The sequence below is a fragment of the Carassius carassius genome, chromosome 8 (genome assembly GCF_963082965.1).
Source record: "Carassius carassius chromosome 8, fCarCar2.1, whole genome shotgun sequence".
NCBI classification, from domain to species: Eukaryota; Metazoa; Chordata; class Actinopteri; order Cypriniformes; family Cyprinidae; genus Carassius; species Carassius carassius.
The window spans coordinates 7,010,708-7,032,874 of record NC_081762.1 but is presented as its reverse complement, the minus strand read 5'-3'; the positions used below and the strand labels follow the sequence as shown (position 1 = coordinate 7,032,874).

General features: G+C 40.2%; 2 protein-coding genes and 1 long non-coding RNA gene across 13 annotated transcripts in view; 1 reads left to right on the top strand and 2 right to left on the bottom strand.

The window, feature by feature from the left end:
- Positions 1 to 7,885, bottom strand: part of map7d1b (MAP7 domain containing 1b) — a 38,854-nt gene extending 30,969 nt beyond the window's left edge. For all 9 annotated transcript variants that reach the window (XM_059555809.1, XM_059555814.1, XM_059555812.1 and 6 more), the window contains exon 1: positions 7,546 to 7,885. In XM_059555809.1, the coding sequence (XP_059411792.1) occupies positions 7,546 to 7,612 (67 nt within the window). In that variant the 5' untranslated portion in view covers positions 7,613 to 7,885. The remainder of the gene's footprint in view (positions 1 to 7,545) is intronic.
- A 2,361-nt stretch (positions 7,886 to 10,246) lies between these two features.
- LOC132144638 (uncharacterized) lies at positions 10,247 to 12,030 on the top strand. Its single transcript, XR_009434374.1, has 3 exons — positions 10,247 to 10,309; positions 11,005 to 11,074; positions 11,775 to 12,030. It is a non-coding gene; the product is annotated as an uncharacterized LOC132144638 (long non-coding RNA).
- Positions 12,031 to 21,562: 9,532 nt separating this feature from the next.
- Positions 21,563 to 22,167, bottom strand: part of stpg1 (sperm-tail PG-rich repeat containing 1) — a 382,184-nt gene continuing 381,579 nt past the window's right edge. For all 3 annotated transcript variants that reach the window (XM_059555825.1, XM_059555826.1, XM_059555824.1), the window contains 2 exons: positions 21,958 to 22,148; positions 21,563 to 21,867 (listed from right to left, as the gene is read on the bottom strand). In XM_059555825.1, coding sequence (XP_059411808.1) covers positions 21,794 to 21,867; positions 21,958 to 22,148 — 265 coding nt within the window. In that variant the 3' untranslated portion in view covers positions 21,563 to 21,793. The remainder of the gene's footprint in view (positions 21,868 to 21,957; positions 22,149 to 22,167) is intronic.

The following is a 22,167-nucleotide window of genomic DNA, read 5'->3' as shown; positions in this document are numbered from 1 at the left end:
GTGTCTGTGTCACGTCTAGCCGTCTCTGTGTGCACTGAAGCAGAAGAGGACTTATATAAGTATGTAAAACAGAGCAAACTGATGCTGCCTGCCATAACAGCTGATCCTGCAGAGAAGTATCAAGGGTGAAGGCTCTCTGACACATTGCAGTAGAAAAAATGTCTTAAAAATAATGAAAACCAGTGAAAAGGAATGAGAATTGAATGGCCTAATGGTTAGATCCCAGAACCTCAGGGGTTTAACCCTATAAACTTTATGATGAATAAAGTGAAACATCCACCTTATCACCTTGAGCAAACCACTTCAGAAACATTAAATTACTCGATACGCACCCAGTAATAAGCCGCTTTTGATTGTACAAATGCAGTCAAACAGAGAAAAAAACTGCATGTTTAGAGGGAAATGCTGTGTAATTCCCTGGATCTCCCTGCACGCTCCTTCCATTAGGATACCACTTGATACTGAGTTCATTTTATGGAGGACATAAGGTGAAAGAGGAAATGACACCACCTAGCCAAGCCACCATGACTCGATATTTAAACACTGACGGCCAGGCAGCGCACTGTGAAGAGCATCTAATATTACTCTCATCATATGACCATGTCTATAAATACCTTCAGGTCTGTTCGGACACACTTGGGGCAAAGTGTTAATGTGGCTTCCCCTGGCACATGCTGCAGTGGCAGAAGATTAATTTTGAAGGTCAACAGAAGCAGATGAGAGAACATCAGGGAAAGAATCCAAGAAAATGTGAGTCATGTGACTCATTCCCAGCAGGAAACGCCTTCTGAGATCACCAGACATGCTGCAAACTCTCTCTTTCTGCACTACGTCCTAATAGATGTTTTTCTTAGCAATTGCACGGCATCTGTCTTAGATTATATTACGGCTGCTGAAACAGTTTAAGGTGTGGCAATGCTGTTTCTAGATCAGTGTTATGGGGTAATAATGTTGAGCATAAGGGGTGCAAGCCCGCCTGCACAGCTGTGGGGCTAATATTAGCAGGCCTGTCCTTTGACCACACTGGAGCGGGACAGGCTACGGACGGGTCTGTGAACACACACACAGCACATGCTAACGACTGTTTTCTCTTTCTGACACACACACATCTCGTCAAATCCACACTGACGGCTACAGCTGCTGGGGAACCAAATGAGACTTCATATGTGCACCCCACAAAGTTCATACTAACTGCATTAACATACACTAAACAACAGCATCTGACACATATTGTGCTCAACATATACAAACCAGGGGCAGAAATAAACAGACAGCCATTTTTTACCTTTGTGAAAACATATATTTTTGTAGCCATATAAGTTGGCTGTTACAAAATCAACATCAAAATGCAAAAGCAGCTGAAAAAAGAGAGCAGATCTATAGGAATAAAATAAAAACAATATATATTATGAAATTTTAATATATTATTACATTGATAATAAGATTGTTATATTATTAAATGTCAAATATCACAAATTAGCATATATTTAAAAACAGTGGAAATCAATACAATTCACTTAATCTCTAAAGTCCTGGCTAATGTTTCAGAACCACAAAATGTCTAAAATTGAAGTAAATATTTAATAAAAGCAAAATGCATCTCAAAGATGTGGTATCGATCATTATTATTTAATAATCAAAATAATAACTGAAAACAATAAAACTCATAAATAATTTTTTATTTGCACTATACTTACTATTTTAATAACAATAAATTGTGCATTATTTAATGCAAGTAACCCTAAGACAAACCCTAACCATATAGTAAGTACATATAGTTAAATAATATTACTCAGTGCTTAAATGTATAATTACACAAGGCCACCTTATAATAAAGTGTAACCTAATTGATTAATAAATAAATTAGTTTAATAATAATAATATGGGCATTATGTCATTCCAAACAACATTTCATTACTTGGTTAAACTCATTTTTAAGCTTATTGTTCCCTTACAGTAAAATACTATTGGACATTATAATTAGAAAAAATATAAATATTTAAATATTAAGACCAAAATGATTTTTTCTAAAAAAAAAAAACTGCAGGTATAAGAAGAACAGAACATATCTTCTTTACACAAATATAGTCCAAGCACACTGGAGCCTTACCAACCACACTTTGCTGATTCGACATTCTTCCTGAGACCACCAACCAACCATGGACAAGGAGTCAAGTAATAAACAGAGCCTACAGACTGCTGGAGTAAACTCTAAAAGTTTTCTTCTTTTACAAAGAAGAAACTTCAAAAAAAGCCCCAACGGTTCATAAAGCACTTCTTAAGCTTTAAATACCAGCAAGACTTTTAAAACTCTTCAACTTCTGCAGAGGTTTAGGAGATTGTCTGATGTGCTTACAGGAACTCCTTAAGTCTGAAAACCTCTTTTGGTCTGCGGAAGGAATGGAAGAAATCACACTGATGAAACTATAAACTAAAAGTGCTGAGTAAAGTTTGCTAGAATGCCACAAACTAGACCCTAGGCATGTAATGTTGTGTCTAATTACAGAATAATTAGCAGCATTTCTGCATAAATTAGCATATTTAATCACCCTTTACAAACATTCTCTCTGCACACCAACAATGAGATTCATTATATAGAAGTTATTCAAAGTTTGACCTCATTTTCAGATCTGTATGCTGGTAAACACATATGCATTTAGCTAAATTTAGAATCGTCTGTCGTTGAGGGGATCCTGTTTTCTCATGTTTGGACTCAAAAGGAATTCACATGCCCCGCTTACGTAACACGGAGACAGATTTCCACTGTTTTCCTGTCGCCGAGACAAAGTCATTGTGCAATAGTGAAGACTTGATCTAATTAAGCACATTCTCACTTTGTTTACATTTCAGCTGCCGCGACAAAACAGTTTTACCAACAAAAACTGGATCCTGACTTCCACGGCCCTGCAGACGCCACACCTCATTATGTTAGCAGAACCGCAGACTAAAACGATTACTCTCTATTTTCAAGGTGCACACTGTCAGTTTAAACATAAATGACTGAGATCTAAAGCATCAGCACAAGCCATCATTTTGAGCTTTAGGGTAAATAAAGCTTGGAGTGGAAAGAATGGCTAAATTATGGTGTTCCTCCATGTAAAAATGACTTTGTCTGTCAGTTGCTTCTTAAAGGAATAGTTCACACAAAAATGAAAATCTGAAGACAAACACATAATAGATGACTCGAGGGTGAGTTTTTTGTTTGCCGTCAGAATGAGAGTCAAAACAGATGCTAAAACATCACCATAATTTACAAGTAATCCACATGACTCCGGTCTCCAGTTCAATAAATGTATTCTGATGCAAAAAATGTATAAGAAACAAATCCATGATTGTAGATATCTTTGGGATATATAACTTCTTAAACATTCGACTAAACACTAGTGCTGCACGATGTGTGATTTAAGCATCGATATCGCGATGTACGAATCCACGATAGTCACATCGCAGGATGTGCGATGTAGGCTGTCGCAGTTGATCCGTTAATCATTAACCGTACGGGCCAGCTGCTCCCCGGCCCTTGACGAATATGATTCGCGGATTAATTGCACAGCATAACCATCATAGAGTGAAAGTTTATCATTTGCATGTGTTTTTAAGTCCTGTCAGTTTAACAGGGCGCATATAAGAACGAGCAGAGAGAAAGAGAGAGAGAGAGAGAGAGAGAGAGAGAGAGCCCCGGCCGCGCGCACGCTCAACTTCACCGTCTTCAAACAACACGAGCGCTGTCTTGCTCTCTCTCCCTCGCACATATTAATCAAAATCAATTGACACGATGGTGTCAAAAAAAAAAAAAACTATCCAGTGATGAAATGTTTTCTGTGTTGTCAAATCTTTTGCGATATCCTAAACTGCAGAGATAATTACACAACGCGTGCCGTACACGTCTGATTCGCGAACTAATGATTCCTTTAAACCGATTCAATTTAATGAATGGTTTAAACAACTGACCTGTCCAACACTGAACTCACGAGACGTCTGAATTGGTGTATAAAAAAATCTGTAACACTTTACAATAATGTTCTATTTATTAAACTATTTAACTACATTATTTAACATTTATTATTACTAAACTGCACTTCTACAACATTGTTAATTTCAACATTTAGGCTATAGCCTTCATTGTTGAAATCAAAAGTTGTACAGTATTTGTTAACATAGTTAATGCACTGTGAAGTGACATTATTAAACAATGAACAGCTGTGTTTTTCTAAACTAAGATAAACAAAGATGAGTAAAAATATAGTAACAAAAGTAATGCTCGTGGTAAGTTCATGTTCCTCCTCCCTTTCCTTTACCATCTTTCCACACGGTTATGACATACAGCTCTTGCCAAAGAAACCTCCAAAAATAGAAGTCATCCTCTCTCATTACTTGGTCTACCAGAATACAACGACATTATGGTGAAAACAGTCCCGAATCACGATTACTCAAGGACTACACCGACTGCCATGATGTTTGAACCACAGAATCATGGTCATATGCCACAAACAACTCATATTTTCCGCTGAAAGCAGAAGTGAAAATGGGGTTTCTTAGTTTCTATATATATATATATATATATATATATATTTTTTTTTTTTTTTTTTTACAAAAGTTGTATGATTTGCAGATTTAGATGATTAGGGTATAGTTCTCACCTCTAGAAGCTTTGTACATTATTAGTTTGGCAGAAAAATGCATTTAAAGTTTTTTTTTTTTTTTTACATTTTTTTATAGCAGTCTGTTGGGTAATATTATAATGAAATTCTTAGCTGAAACCTGTCGCAATAATCCCATGCAGTCTGCTGAGCTGGCCACTTTGGCCAGATATCCAAATTTCCAATCCTCCAAGACCACTTGGGGGAAAAAAGCAGGATATACTTTGTCATTGAGAATATCCACGTCATCCATTACTAACACAGCAAAGAGCCTTCGACTTGAACAATAACTCCATCCCACAGGAAATAAACCCTTCTCATCTAGGCCTGGTCTTAAAAAAAGCCTCTTTAATGCTTCCCTGCAGCACTTTAGGTTCAGCAAAGTACCCTTTCCTTCTTAAGACATTAACATGTGAGTTTCTATACAGCTCTTTGGAGATTTTATATATGTGCGTATACCTTGCAAACTTGAATGTGGATAAACATTTCTACTACAGATTCTGTAGATTTGTATGTCACCATACTGGAATTGAAATCTGCAAGAATAAAAAACTACAGAGCAATCAGTATGAAGTTACAGCCACATTAGCAACTACTATTGGAAATAAAACAATAAAAATAACAAATTTTCTGACCTGAAGGTTCTCGTATGCTCTAAAACACTCTACAGGTTCTTATTGGCATCTTTACTCTAAACAAGACAGCTAAATAAAAATGGTGCAAAATAAAGTTCTATGTTATGAAGCTGATTCGTATTGTCTGTGCAGCAAACGAAAATGTCTTGCAGTGTGTGTGAGAGAAAACCCCTGTGATGGAGAAACAGTGTTCCTTTGAACAAGTTCAGTCTTGGAGAATCTTGGTCCTGCGCCCAAAACACTTACTACAAAGCAATCAATGTTGCTGTACAGAGGATTCTCTGACCTGTCTCTCTCTCTCTCTATCTGGCTCTCTGAGCCTCAGGCTACAGGGCAAGACGTCCATCAGAGCTGACAATAATGCCACACTGGTGTCCATGACTCAGATGGCCCAAGGTGTGAGAAATACAGCTGCCACTGATCTAAAATCAGCTTTGCATTCACAGGATGTGAATAACTGATACAGGAAAATATGTGGAAGGAACTGAATAAGGTCTTTTTTTAAAGAGCCACAAGAATGGCAGGGCAGATCAAAATAACATTAAAGATGCTTTACAGTGTAATCCTTATTATCATCATGATGCAGCAGTGTTCTGGGGGGTTTCTAGGTTGTAGTTTACTGGCCCGGGTCAAGAGAGTTGAGAACGAGGACTGTCTGTAACACAGTCATCACATAGGAATGCATTTACAAGTTTCCTCCTTTTTTGGTGCATTCTGCCAGTTCAAAACAACCTGATTTAAAACGACAAATACCAAGAGACAGGAATGTGCTCAAACTAAGATAATGTGAGATAATGACTAGACGTTTCCATAGCATAACACAGATTTACCGGCGTTACCTGAACCACACATATGGAGGCAGCATTTGACCTTGCCGTTAAAGTTATTTTTTTAGAGGAGTCTAGTTAAAACTAAGGGATTGCATTCTATTTTTTTCAAATACGCTTACATTAAATTATAACTAGCCTGAGGTTAAATGCATTGCTAAAGGACACTATAGCTGTGGATCATAAATTATGCCTTATGGGATTTGAACCTGCTACATCTGGGTTTCATGCTGGATCTATAAAAATTATTCTACAGGATACATTTCAAATATTATCCCATAAAAAATTAATAAAGCAACAACAAATCTGCACTGCAAAGATGGCACAGAAGTGTTTCTGAGGTAGCATTTAGGTGTCTGTTTAATGCTACACAGAAGTGGCATAAATGCATTTACAAAGCAATTGCACATTTGGATACTTTGGTATAGGTGGGTCAGAACAGGTATAATTTAGCCTGGGTTTAATGTGCCATTGTGACTTTACAAAGAATTTAGAGCAGGCACAGAGCAGCCTTAAATCTTCTCTCTTGGATGTAAAAAAGAAAATACAACATTATCTGCATGCCTGAAAAGGTGGGAATCAGTATCCTTGTCCTATTAATAAAAGATAGCATGTAGATGATCAAATATAAGATCAATATTATATATTAAAAATACTGGAAAATCTTTAAAACAAAAATTCTTAATTTACTTGAGAAATACATTTATATAATTCATATATAATTTATTTTACCCCATTGGCAAATTGCTTAAAATTGAGCAAAACAAGTAAATTAATCTTGTTTTAAGGATGTTTGGATATTGTTTTACTGTCAAACAATATAAAACACTGATTAAGAACATATATTTTTGTAGTTGCGAATTGCTTAATAACATTGAGTTCTGTATTGCAATAGACAGATGAATCATGATGCAACAACGAAAAATCTGTGGGCTTTCATTTGGTGCTTATTAATACGGACTCTTATAGAAAGGTGGAGGTTAATTAGACACGCGCACACGCACCGGTAAACTGCATTTAAATCCATGAAACCTCTTATTGTATAAACGCTCGGATGCTTTTCTCGTGGAAATATAGCAATGATCAAACAAAACAGCTAATATATTGTACGAATCGTGTTAGTTAGGCTACAATAAATGAAGAGTGCTGACATTAAAGGACAAATTTTGCTCACTGAAATGCGAAAAACCGTTATCCAGGTCACGCGCATTGCATATGGGCCGTGCTTCTGTTGTTTTCTTAATGACAGGTAGCACAGAAACCTGAATGAACAAGCTTAAATATAATAATAGGTTTATACAAAATATAAAAACCATGACATGACTCAAAATGTACGCACATATTAATACTCTAGCAATATATTCTGCGTCCTATGACCACCAGTGCGTTTATCCAGGGCTTCATGGACATTTTATACGTATTTTTTAATTCAGTTGTACTAACCTTTGTCTGACAGCGTAAGTTTTTCTTCAAAGCTGCTCTCTAGAGACTTGTTCTCCATTTTGTTCATAGTTTGCGGTCAGTCATTCCATTACAGGGTCCAAAAGAGAAGCGTGGAAAAGAGGAACTCCCGGTTATGAACACACCCGAATGCAGTGGCCCTTTAAATCTGGTCAATAACAAACAGTAGCGCTCAATTAAAAGAGTAATACGATCGATTATTGATTAAATTCGTTATTCCCACTGAAATGTGTGATCTCAGCTGTGAAAACTAAAGATAGAGAAGTAGGGGGGCCCAGATCCATGGCCCTGCCCACCTCACAGCAACCGCTAACTGAATACCGAACACAGAGGCTCGGTGCGGGACGCACTGTGCCTATTCACTGGAGCGAACCATTCACCAGGATGGGGGACACTGACACACAGTTAGCGCATTTGAAAATGTTGTTCATGGTTATATACACTACTTCTGGTTTTACATATCTTATTTAGACATATACATTTAGGATAAATCTGGAGTCTCCTCAGGTGCTGTGAAAGAAAAGGTAGGTTTGTAGGGTTTTGCTGAAAGGCTCCCCCTCTCGGTTTCTAAAGGCTGGATTTGCGGCATCAGGATCGAGGCACAAGGGTACACGTCCTTCAAGGGGTCCCGCTGGAAAACTGAGGTGGATCTCACATTTAAGTGCTCATCAAATTTACACTATGACCTGGTGAGCCTGCAAACCCAATACATTTAATTTTATAAGTGATTAAAAAGTAAAATATGTGCATTTAGACGAAAAATAGTTCAATAAAAATGCTTAATATTTTAAAGGGTTAGTTCACCCAAAAATGAAAATTATGTCATTAATGAAATAATGACCCTCATGTCGTTCCAAACCCATAAAACCTCCATTCATCTTCGGAACTTTTAGATTTAGTCCGAGAGCTTTCTGTCCCTCCATTGAAAATGTATGTACGGTATACAGTCCATGTCCAGAAAGGTAATAAAAAACATCTTCAAAGTAGTCCATGTGACATCAGAGGGTCAGTTAGAATTTTTTGAAGCATCGAAAAAACATTTTGGTCCAAAAATAACAAAAACTACGACATTATTCAGCATTGTCTTCTCTTCCAGGTCTGTTGTGAGCGCGTTCACTGCAGTTTAGTGATATCCGGTTCGCGAACTAGTTCACCAAATCGAACTGAATCGCTTGAAACGAGTCTCAAATAAACATTAATCCGCAAATGACTTAAGCTGTTAACATTTTTCAATGTGGCTGACACTCCCTCTGAGTTAAAACAAACCAATATCCTGGAGTAATTCATTTACTCAAACAGTACACTGAATGAACTGCTGTGAAGAGAGACGAAGATGAACACCGAGCCGAGCCAGATAATGACTCGTTCACGAGTCAAGAACCGGTTGCATCGGTTTTACATTTACATCCTCTGATGTCACATGGACTACTTTGATGATGTTTTTATTACCTTTCTGGACATTTATACACTCTAAAAAACGCTGGGTTGTTTTTTCAACCCAAATGCTGGGTTGAGGCCGTTGGATAGGACTTTGGGATGTTTTAACCCATGTTTGGGTTGAAAATTGTTCTCCGTTTTAACCCAGCGGGGCTGGGTTGAGAACCACGTGAAGGAGAGCACACACGTCACGTCAAGATCGTACGTCTCCAGTGCGAGCAGCCGCCATTTTCTCAGCGTGAAAGAAGCGAGAAGCGAGTGAAAGACTATGATAAGTAAATATTCAAAATGTAAAGTTATCGTTTATTGTTTACCCGGTTGTATGAAAGGCGGAAGGTTTTATGAAAGGCAGAAACAAAGGAGCTTAACGTTATATAAAAAAAAAAACGGACGCGGTTTTGGCCTCAGACACGGAGGTCTTAACGGCATCATTTAACATTACTGAACGGAAGAGGTAATTTTAATATAACGTCCTTGAATGTATTTTGTCATATTTACATAAGATTTTACATTATCTGCACTTTTTGAGGCGTTAATAGACGGTTATGGTCACAGTTACACTCATGGTAATTTGTCTTTTTTTCACGGTTAAAATGAATGTATGTTAGTCTCCTAAAGGAAACGGCATTGTGTAGTAAAGACTAACATAATTATTTTGAGGCTGTTGAAGTGGTAAATGTTAAGAGTATGTTTTACATGTAATATTTCAGACTTGTCGAGCTTGTTTCTTCATTGTCCTCGCGCCGAGAGTTAAAGACACAGAAGCTGTTTGTGTGAGGAGTCTCAGACTGTGTGAGAAGGAGGAGCTGTTATTCTGAAGAGAGGGACAGACGGGTTTAAGGAGAGTAAACTTGTGAATTCTATCAAGTTATCTTTATTTTTACTAAGACTAAAATAATGTTTGTTTTTGTAGATGTTGAAATCCAGAGACAAGATAACTTCATTCTTTTGAGACCGATGTGAGTTTTTTTTTTTTTTTTTTAGAAAATTAATGTTTCTCTTGTGTCCTGCCTGTTTAATTCACATTTTGATGCAACAACAGTGTGATCACATGTTCATATTTTATTGAAACCATTGATGTCCCTGTTTGCAGAACTCAAACTAACTTTGGAGTTAAGGACACAGAAGTCTGTTTGTGTGAGGAGGTGGTTTTCTCAGCTTCTTCTGAAGAGAGGGAAAGATAGTTTAAGGCAAGTAAACTTCATAATTTCATGTTATCAGTTGTTAATTACAAATAATTGTTGTTTTTTGTTTTTGTAGATGTTAAAAGCCAGAGACATGGGAGAGCATCATTCTTTTGAGATTTTATGTAAGTTATTTTTAGAAAATAAATGTTTCTTTTGTCTCCTGTCAGTTTACTTCACATTTTGATGCAACAATAGTATGATTACTTCATTTCATTTCATTTTTTTCATTGGAGGATAACCCCTTGAGATGAAAACATCTCATTTTCGAGGGGGTCCTCAAGATAGCACCAAACACTTAAACACTTGCACATAAGGCTCTTCCTCACAACCAACCACCCCAACCTGTCCCAAGTCTGTCCAAAGCGTATTCACATAAACAGTATAGTATAATATAAAGATATTACAGGAAAGAACCATATTTGACGAAGCCACCAAAACAAACAAATATACAGTATATATAACCTACCTATACATACATATACAAAAATACATACCTACATACACATACATACACATATGCACGCAAAAATGCATGCATGCATGCATACACATGTACACATACATATACATCCACATATGCTCTCAAACAAACATGCAAACATAACTCTTACATCCAGGTCATACATCAGGAAAACATTTACATTGGTCACAGGATTGCAAGTAAGTTAAAAGGGCTGACTTACAGAGTGGAAAGGAAGAGATGGACCTTAAGGAACAAGGTAAACTGTTCCAATCAGATGGGGCTTTAAATTTAAAAGCACGTCTTCCGACTTGCTCATTTCATTAAAACCATTGATGTTTGTGTTGTTCATTGTAGAACTCAAACCAACTTTGGAGTTGTCTTGTCTGATTTGGAGAGTCATCATTCTTGGTCTTCCCTCTTTAAGGTAAAGTTCACACAAAAAATCATTTACTTGCCCTCATGTCATTCCAAACCTGTAAGACTTGAATATATTGAAATGAATATATTTTTCATTTTCTCATAATTTTGTTAATCCTTTTATAGTCTAGATAGTCATTATTTTCAAGCCTCATAAATACAGAGTTATTGTAGAAGTAATTCATTCCGATATTTATATATGAATAAATCTTAAATTATATGATAGCAAACATGTATGTTCAAAATACTGGTCTCCCAGATTAGCAATGGAGGACACAAATTAAGAGAATATTAAATATATTTATTTGTTTTCCAAAAATGAGCAGGGTTTGTGTGGGTCTGGAACAACATGAGGGAGAGTAAATTATGACCATTTTCATTATTTGTTGAACTAACCGTTTGAAGAGAAGCCATCTACGTACGTGAACATTTGTGAGGTATGTGAATGTCATGTGTGTTTTAATGTTTCAGTACAGAAGCTTTCTGAAAGCAATATTTATTCAAACAATATGACATGCCCTCACACTAGTGCTGCCATTATAGCCTTCACGAGAGCTGTGGTGGATCGAGACATTAAACAACCACACAAAGTATTGAAACTTTAACACAGATTATTTACCTGTCCTTACGGATGTGAATACACCTCTATCTGAAAATGGATAGTTTAATTAAATTTTTTATTTTTTCAAATGTGTTTCTCTTTCTAGGCCACTGATGAAGAGCAGGTGGTGACTGGGATGAATGCTGGTCAAAGAAGAGAACTTCGTTTCCCCTAAACTGATGCAGCAGTGGTTTTAAAGGAGGACGCTGCCCTGGATGATGTAGAAGATGTCAGATGTGCTGATGGGGCTTCTTCATGACTACATCAATTATGCTAAAGAGATCATGAAAGTTGACAGTGATGCATGATCTGTATTCATGGACTATGAAACAAACTGTAAGTGTATAATTTGTAAAAAACAATGTTAAATGCTTTTTCTGTGTTTAGTAGAAGAGTTTACACTTTAAACACATTAAATTTACACATTAATACACATGCTCACATTCTTACACACACACACACACACACACACACACACACACACACACACACACACACACACACACACACACACACACACACACACACACACACACACACGTGTCTGTTAAATGTTATAATATCAGAGTTAATGTTGTGATTTATTTGTGTACTGTCATGCCAGAATAGTTGGTAAAGAACCTAACTAATTGTACATTTATTGTATAATAGTGTTTTCGTATATTTTTATACAATATATACAATTGAACAAAGTCCAATTTGATCTTAAGTTATATTCAACAAATGTTCAATGCTTTATGAACTCTTTAGCAGTTAATGCCATCCTTTTCTGCATTTCTTCTTACATGTTACTTTTTGACTTTACTCTTGTTTTTAATAAATATTTTCCTTTTGATAATTATTATTTGTGTGTAAAAGTGATATTTAAAATGAACAATATTTGTAGGTTTAATGCCTAGCTCAATTTGGGTTCATTTTAACGTAGCATGCATTGTTTCCCACATACTTACACTAAATTGGTGGCGGCACTCTGCGAGTTCATTTTCTGCCAGCAGGAGGCGCTAAGCGGGAGAGGTAGGTTTCGACGGTAACGGCTGCAAAGTGGCGCTGAGCTCACAAACGCTGCCTCATCAAGCATTACATGCGAAATGAAATCGAACATTTTCTAAATACAGTACTTTTCCTTATGAAATACAGTGATAAAAAACACCCGCTCTGGTTTTTAAAACCCTGCAATGTAGTCATTTTAAACTATAAAAAAAGCAACCCCGCAGGCTGGGTTAAACATGATAACCCAACTGGTTGGGTTAAAATAACCCAGCGTTGGGTTCGTCCCTTTTTGACCCAGCGCTGGGTTGCCAAAATAACCCAAATTGGGTTGTTTTTAACCCAGCAGTTTTAGAGTGTACATTTTCAATGGAGGGACAGAAAGCTCTCGGACTAAATCTAAAATATCTTAAACTGTGTTTTGAAGATGAACGGAGGCCTCACGGATTTGGAACGACATGAAGGTGAATCATTAATGACATAATTTTCATTTTTGGGTGAACTAACCCTTTAATTTGATATTAGAAAATGCTACCACTACTACTACTACTACAGGTATTTATTTACTTATTTGAAAAAACGTATAATAACATAAATAAATAACGTAAACTAAAACTAAATGTAAAAATAAATTATACCTGAAATAAGAAGAATGTTAACTAAAATAATAATAATAAAAAAAAAATTATTCTGTCAACTAGTTGCCAACATTTATCATTTTCGTTTTTTTACTTGATGCACGAAAATAACTAAAAGTATAACTGAAATAAAAATGAACAAATACTGCATAGATAGATTAACAGATTAAACCACCCAAAATAAATAAATAAATTATAATAAAAATGACAAAAGCCTTAACTAAAATTAAAATGGAAATGAAAAACTCTTATATATATACACATAAACGAATATGCTATGCTATATATATATATATATATATATATATATATATATATATATATATATATAATGACATGGATTGCAGACAGTTGTTCAAAAAGTAAATTTCTCCCCATAAATACGCTATGTACTAAAATGAACCATGTCCAGACCTGAATTATAATAATTGGCACAGTCCCCGTAAAAGACCCTGAGACCCTTATAACTGAGACCACACCATCTGAGACTGCTGGAAATGTCATTACAGCTCCCACTGGATTGGATCATGTGTAAACCAGTGCGAGTTTGGTCTTATTTAATACTTTAACTAGAGCACTTATGAGTTGAAATCAGGCCATTATAGCAGCACGATGCAAATCAGCCATCTGGCACCACTGATATAACCCTGCCAACAGCACCAAACTAGTCGAGCATACCTGCATTTGTGTGAATAATCTATATTTCCAAAAATAATCATTTAAGTGGTTAAAAAACTAATTTTAAAACCGAGTAGCTAAAAACAGACATAAAAATAACGCATGGGTCAAAACACAGAATGTGCCGCAGTCAGGCGGAGAGTTTCTCAGACTGCGTCTAGTCCCTGCTTGAGGGCATTTGGAGATAAATGTAGATCCATCAGTCATGAGTTAAACAATTGAGATCTGTACTGCACAGAAGCCTGGGGATGTGTATCCGGTGTGATGGCGCACTCATTGCGTACCCTTCCTAAAATAATCTCAGTTATGTCTTGCTGCCATGAAGAATGACACATGAGATAAAAAGATGCTTTGTTGACATGATATAGGTGAGCATGCGGTCAGGATGGGCCACATTGGACAGCCTTAAACCACAAATAAGCTTTAAAACAGAAATCAAGTTTGTTAATGAGCAGATACAGATGGGTTTTATATAATTTGTGCAGTGCTTTGTACACAAAACACTGCACATGTGAAGATCTCACATCAAAATACTCTTCTAATGTGGTCTGTAAATTGAAAGAAGAGGCAGAACCACAGATCGTGAAGAGGTTAAATATAAAAATCTGAAATGATTGAAGGTATTTTGTGATCTACCCAACAACTAAGATGCACCATCCATCACTGAAAGATCAAGGGCAAACTTGAGGCTCTTTTGAAGCCCAGTTTGTAGAAGCTGCTGGCTCTTCACAGCACTTTAGTGAAGTGTATCTTGAATGGATCTCAGGTGTGGCCTTCTGTTATCTAGTAATGTCAAGAATTATAGAAATGCGTTATCAGTGTCATAAGCAGTAGATTTAAATGACTGGAAACACAAAATGGATTTAGATATGCTCTCTCGTTGTAGCTAAGTTACTTTAGGGATTTACATATGAGTATCACATAAATAAACAACATATGCAACGTTTGTACGTGGATACATTGTTTACGTTCAGATCAAAGCACAAACAATGTAAATAATGTATCTGTGTACATATGTTGCATACATATGTGAAATTCTCCAAAATGGCGCTATAAGGTGACACGGTGGAGACAAATTGTTGAATGAAGTCATTATTTGTTTTCTTTGCACACAAAAAGTATTCTTGTAGTTTCCTTGCTGTCTGTGGGAGGGTCAGAGAGCTTTTGATCAAAAATATCTTAATTTGTGTTCTGGAGATGAACGACATGTGGGTGAGTAATTAATGACAGAATTTTCAATTTTGGGTGAACTGCCCCTTTAAGATGAAGAAAATAATATTTTAAAACAAATCTAAATTAGTTTTATTCCTGTACTATTATATTTGTAAATATTTTGAATTGGATTTTATTTGAATATTTTACATTTTTATTTATATTTATATTTTTATCAGCCTCCGTTTTTTTTTTCAAACATGCCTATTTAGCTTTAATGTTTTTATTTATTTCATGTTTAATTTGAGCTATTTTGAACTTATAGGACTTATTTTATTTCAGTTACATTTGAAAAATAAAAAATGATTTCAAGTTTATTGGATTTAGTATTGGAGATGTACATGACCTTTTTGTTGCACTAAGCATGATCACAAGAAGCATGAGCTCTCAAAAACATCACATCATTTCAACAGCTAAGATCAGTTTATGAAATCTGTAAGATATACACATGATAATATATACATTATAAGCTGTTTTGGACAATGGTGAGGTCAGCATCTGAATATATTCACAGCTGTTGTCGGGGGTGGTTGAACAGCTGCAGGGTTTGAGATATCAGCAACAGGAGACATATGGGATGGGTGGACAACATTCTGCATAACTGCACTCTTTTTGCTCCAAATATTTCACCAACTGTACTGATGTTTACTGTAAGGCCTCCCATGCTGAAAAGAGCTAGTACTGAATGAAACAAAGTAAGATAAAAGGTCCAAAAGGGTTTTTTCGAATTTATGTCATAGAAGAACCAATTATGGTTCCCCAAAGAACTCTTTATGAACAGTTCTAAAGTAATCACCTAGCAACCACCCCAGCAACTGCATAGCATCCCACTAAAGAACACCTTAGTAACCGCATAACAACGAGCCGGCAAACTACCCTGAACACCCTAGAATTCTGGTGGTGAGTTTTAAGAACGTTTATTGTGTATATATATATATATATATATATATATATATATATATATATATATATATATATATATATTCATAATTATCATTATACTGCAATTAAGAAGACATTTTGGTTAAGCAAGATCCGAAGAAAAACAAAAACTTTTATTCAGCAAGGACACATTAAACTGATCAAATGTGATGTCAAAGACATTTATAATGTTACCAAAAAAATCTGTTTCATTCTATTCCTTTTCTAATCATCAAATAATCCTGAAAAAATCAGTTTCTAACATCGATAATAAATGTTTCTTGAGCAGCAAATCAGCATTTTGACGATTTCTGAAGGAACGTGCCACTGAAGACGGGAGTAATGATGCTGAAAAGTCAGCTTTACCAACACAGAAATAAATTACATTTTTATAGTGAAATATAGAAAACAGTTCTATTAAATTGTAACAATATTTCACAATATTGCTGTTTTTACTATATTTGGAACAAATATATGCAGTCTCGGTGAGCTTTTATCTGTTATATTTTGTATAACTGTTCTCATAAATGAATAAACTTTTATACTGTTACATATTCATCTATAAATGTTAAGCAGATAAAGCTCATTAATCAGCCCAAAACAGCCCTGATGAATAACTTTTAGACATAATGTTGACCTTGTCCAGAGGTCATTCAGTGACGCTCCAGAGGACATTTTCATGTCATGACCATCTGAAATCCCACCACAGATTTTCACATTGTTCAGATGAGCGCAGACCTCCACACCCTCCTCTAGTCCAGCAACAGCTGCTCCCACCCTGGGACCGTAGCACTGAGCCAGGATCAGCTGAAGCGCTTCACTCACATCATCATGTTCACTGTCCAGCAGGTCCAGGATCAGCTGCTGAGGGATCAGGGTTTCAGCTGTTCAGACGTGACTCAGACAGAGAAAGCAGCTTCATGTTTCTGAGAATCATTTGATTCGCTTTGATTTTTTTTGCTTTTGATTTCGCAAATATTATTACAATGTGAACTATTTTTCTATTATGTTATTTAAAATGCTACTTATTCCTGTGATGCAAAGCTGAATTTTAGCAGCTGTCAGTGTCACATGATCCTTCAGATATCATTCTAATATGCTGATTTGTTGCTCAGTTATTAATAATAGTCCTATTATTATATTATTATTAATGTTTAAAATGTTTTCGCTGCAATGTTTTCCCTGCTTAATATTTTTTGTGGAAACCATGATACATTTTTCAGGCTTCATTGTTAAATACAAAGTTAATACAACTTTTATCTGTGCATTTATTTAAAATAGATATTTTGTTGTAATATTATAAATGTCTTTACAGTCACTTTTGATCAACTGAATGTCACAGTGTCTGGGTTGTGTTCCCTGGGTTTCCACTAGGTGTCCTCAGTTCCCACAGTGTTTATCATTTATCACTTCCTGTCTCCTTATTTGGTCACCTTCCTCCTTGTCTAGTTAATTGATTGTTCCCCACCTGTCTCCTGTTTCCCCATTATCCTTTTGTGTATTTATACCTGGTCTGTCTGAGTCTTAGTCACGGAGTCATTGTTTAATGTTGAGGTTATTTCATGTCCGTCGCCTTGCCTTGCCTTGCCTTGCCTTGCCTTGCCTTGCCTTGCCTTGCCTTGCCTTGCCTTGCCTTGCCTTGCCTTGCCTTGTCTTCGTGTCTTGTATGTTTGGATATTCTGGTTTTGACCCTGCCTGGACTGTTTATGCTTTTTGGATTGCCCCTAAATAAACCGCATACCTGCATTTGGATCTCTCCCTTGTTTCTTGTATCAGCGTACGTGACAGAAGGACTCCGTCCCACTGAGATCCAGCGGTATGTCTTTTTCCCGTTCCCCAGCCAAGATGGCGGAGCGGAGAGCTAAGTATCTCCGGCTGATCGCCCTCCGCCAAGAGGGCAATGAGGTGGGTGCCCTGGCTCAGGTGTTCTGGTCCCTGGCCGAGGGCATGGGCTACAACGATGCGGCCCTCAAGGACTATTTCAATGGCGGGCTGGATGATCCAGTGTCTCAGGAGGAGACAGGCGTCTACCGTTCCTCAAAGCCCGGAGAATGTTCCCGAGCGGACCGCTGCCGTCCAGGAGGACTTTCCCGAGGCGGTGCCCGAGACTGTTCCGGAGGCCGAGGCGGTGCCGAGACTGTTCCGGAGGCCGAGGCGGTGCCCGATGCTGTTCCTGAGGCCGAGGCGGTGCCCGATGCTGTTCCGGAGGCCGAGGCGGTGCCCGATGCCGAGGCGGTGCCCGATGCTGTTCCGGAGGCCGAGGCGGTGCCCGATGCTGTTCCGGAGGCCGAGGCGGTGCCCGATGCTGTTCCGGAGGCCGAGGCGGTGCCCGATGCTGTTCCGGAGGCCGAGGCTGTTCCGGAGGCCGAGGCGGTGCACGATGCTGTTCCGGAGGCCGAGGCGGTGCACGATGCTGTTCCGGAGGCCGAGGCGGTGCCCGATGCCGAGGCGGTGCCCGATGCTGTTCCGGAGGCCGAGGCGGTGCCCGATGCTGTTCCGGAGGCCGAGGCGGTGCCCGATGCTGAGGCGGTGCCCGATGCTGTTCCGGAGGCCGAGGCGGTGCCCGATGCCGAGACGGTGCCCGATGCTGTTCCGGAGGCCGAGGCGGTGCCCGATGCTGTTCCGGAGGCCGAGGCGGTGCACGATGCTGTTCCGGAGGCCGAGGCGGTGCACGATGCTGTTCCGGAGGCCGAGGCGGTGCACGATGCTGTTCCGGAGGCCGAGGCGGTGCACGATGCTGTTCCGGAGGCCGAGGCTGTTCCAGAGGCCGAGGCGGAGGCCGAGGCTGTTCCGGAGGCCGAGGCGGTGCACGATGCTGTTCCGGAGGCCGAGGCGGTGCCCGATGCCGAGGCGGTGCCCGATGCTGTTCCGGAGGCCGAGGCGGTGCCCGATGCTGTTCCGGAGGCCGAGGCGGTGCCCGATGCTGTTCCGGAGGCCGAGGCTGTTCCGGAGGCCGAGGCGGTGCCCGATGCTGTTCCGGAGGCCGAGGCGGTGCACGATGCTGTTCCGGAGGCCGAGGCGGTGCCCGATGCCGAGGCGGTGCCCGATGCTGTTCCGGAGGCCGAGGCGGTGCCCGATGCTGTTCCGGAGGCCGAGGCGGTGCCCGATGCTGTTCCGGAGGCCGAGGCTGTTCCGGAGGCCGAGGCGGTGCCCGATGCCGAGACGGTGCCCGATGCTGTTCCGGAGGCCGAGGCGGTGCCCGATGCTGTTCCGGAGGCCGAGGCGGTGCCCGATGCTGTTCCGGAGGCCGAGGCGGTGCCCGATGCTGTTCCGGAGGCCGAGGCGGTGCCCGATGCTGTTCCGGAGGCCGAGGCGGTGCACGATGCTGTTCCGGAGGCCGAGGCGGTGCACGATGCTGTTCCGGAGGCCGAGGCTGTTCCGGAGGCCGAGGCTGTTCCGGAGGCCGAGGCTGTTCCGGAGGCCGAGGCGGTGCACGATGCTGTTCCGGAGGCCGAGGCGGTGCCCGATGCTGTTCCGGAGGCCGAGGCGGTGCCCGATGCTGTTCCGGAGGCCGAGGCGGTGCCCGATGCTGTTCCGGAGGCCGAGGCGGTGCCCGATGCTGTTCCGGAGGCCGAGGCGGTGCCCGATGCCGAGGTGGAGGCCGAGGCGGTGTCCGATGCCGAGGAGGAGGCCATTCCCGATGCGGTGTCCGAGACTGCTCCCGAGGCCGTGACCGAGGCAGTGCCCGAGTCCGTTCCAGAGGCGGTGCCCGAAGCCGAGGCGTCTCAAGTCTCCACAGGCAGTCCAGAGTCGAGTCAGGTTCCAGTTGACCCTCCAGAGGCGAGTCAGGGGCCAGTGAACTCTCCAGAGTCGAGTCAGGTGCCAGTGACCTCTCCAGAGTCAGGGCCAGTCACCGCTGATCCTCCAGAGTCAGGGCCAGTCACCGCTGATCCTCCGGAGTCAGGGCCAGTCACCGCTGATCCTCCGGAGTCAGGGCCAGTCACCGCTGATCCTCCGGAGTCAGGGCCAGTCACCGCTGATCCTCCGGAGTCAGGGCCAGTCACCGCTGGTCCTCCGGAGTCAGGGCCAGTCACCGATGACCTTCCAGAGTCAGGGCCAGTCACCGATGACCTTCCAGAGTCAGGGCCAGTCACCGATGACCTTCCAGAGTCAGGGCCAGTCACCGATGACCTTCCAGAGTCAGGGCCAGTCACCGTTGAACTTTCAGAGTCAAGTCAAGTCACTGGGTGGTCTGCTGCTCCGCCCTGTTGGACTCCGGCATCGACCACAGGGGCGTGGTGGTCATCTGCTCCACCCTGGAGGACTCTGGCCTTGACCACAAGGGTGTGGTGGTCTTCTGCTCCGCCCTGGGGGGCTTCCGCTCTGACCACACGGACGTGGTGGTCTTCTGCTCCACCCTGGGGGGCTTCCGCTCTGACCACACGGACGTGGTGGTCTTCCGTTCCGCCCTGGGGGCGTTTGCCCTGACTACACGGTTGTGGTGGTCTTCCGCTCCGCCCTGGAGGACTCTGGTCTTGACCACAAGGGTGTGGTGGTCTTCTGCTCCGCCCTGGGGGGCTTCATGTTGTTGTTTTTTTTCCTTTTGTTTTTGTGTTAATGTCGGTCCCTGTTCCTTTCTGTTAGTCTGGCCCTCCGTCCCTCCCCCTGAGCCTCCACCTGTCCGCCTCCCTCCTGGTCTCTGTTTTGTGTCTGTCTTGGAGCGTCTGGGAGCCGCTCCGTAGAAGGGGGGTACTGTCACAGTGTCTGGGTTGTGTTCCCTGGGTTTCCACTAGGTGTCCTCAGTTCCCACAGTGTTTATCATTTATCACTTCCTGTCTCCTTATTTGGTCACCTTCCTCCTTGTCTAGTTAATTGATTGTTCCCCACCTGTCTCCTGTTTCCCCATTATCCTTTTGTGTATTTATACCTGGTCTGTCTGAGTCTTAGTCACGGAGTCATTGTTTAATGTTGAGGTTATTTCATGTCCGTCATCTTGCCTTGCCTTGCCTTGCCTTGCCTTGTCTTCGTGTCTTGTATGTTTGGATATTCTGGTTTTGACCCTGCCTGGACTGTTTATGCTTTTTGGATTGCCCCTAAATAAACCGCATACCTGCATTTGGATCTCTCCCTTGTTTCTTGTATCAGCGTACGTGACACTGAATGCATCCTTGCTGAATAAAAGTATTGATTTTTTTTATTTTTTATTAATGCTTACCCCAGACATTTGAATGGTAGTGTATTATGGTTTCCATGAAATATAATTTTAAAATCTACATAATAATAATATACTGTAGATAATGTAATAATATAGATAATAACAAAAAAATCAGCATATTAGAATGATTTCTGAAGGATTGTGTGACAGTGAAGACTGAAGTAATAATGTTGAAAATCATGATGCTGTCACAGAAATAAATTACATTTTAACACATTCATATAGAAAATACATTTTAAATTGTAATAATATTTCACAGTATTTTTGTTTTTACTGTAATTTTGAACAAATAAACAGCCTTGGTGAGAATAAGAGACTAATTAAAGATTTATTTAAATATCTTAATTATTTCACATTTTTGATTGCCAGTGTATATCTCTTCATTAAAGCAGTTTGTAAGCACAATAGAACCATTCTACATAATAATAATGTAAAGTACTATTCTTATAAAGACTGGCATTTTATGAGACGAGCAATCAAATACTTAAAATCTGTATTAAACTGTTTACTAAAACTTGTTTAATAAAAGTTTGTTTAAGCTGGCATCCACATATTTGCAGGATTATACAAGAACGACGTCTTTGAAAGGACCATGGGTTCATAGAAACCTGGAAGGAGGACGGTAAAAGTTAAAACTCCACAGACAAAAACAACAGAAGTCTTGTTTTTAAATGAAGTAAAGATTATGCAAGTGTTACCTGGACCAGGTATATCCTGTCCTTTGACGTCCTGTATCCACCTGCTTGTCCCAGACAGGAAGGCAGCGCTAGACACGAGGTGTTTAACCGGACGATTGTAGTTCACTATGTCATAATGTCCCGGGCCTGGGAAGGGTGGGTCTTTGGTGGGTATCAGAGGTGGCGCTGATAATCCCAAGTAGTGTCTCCTTCTGCAAAAATATAAGACAC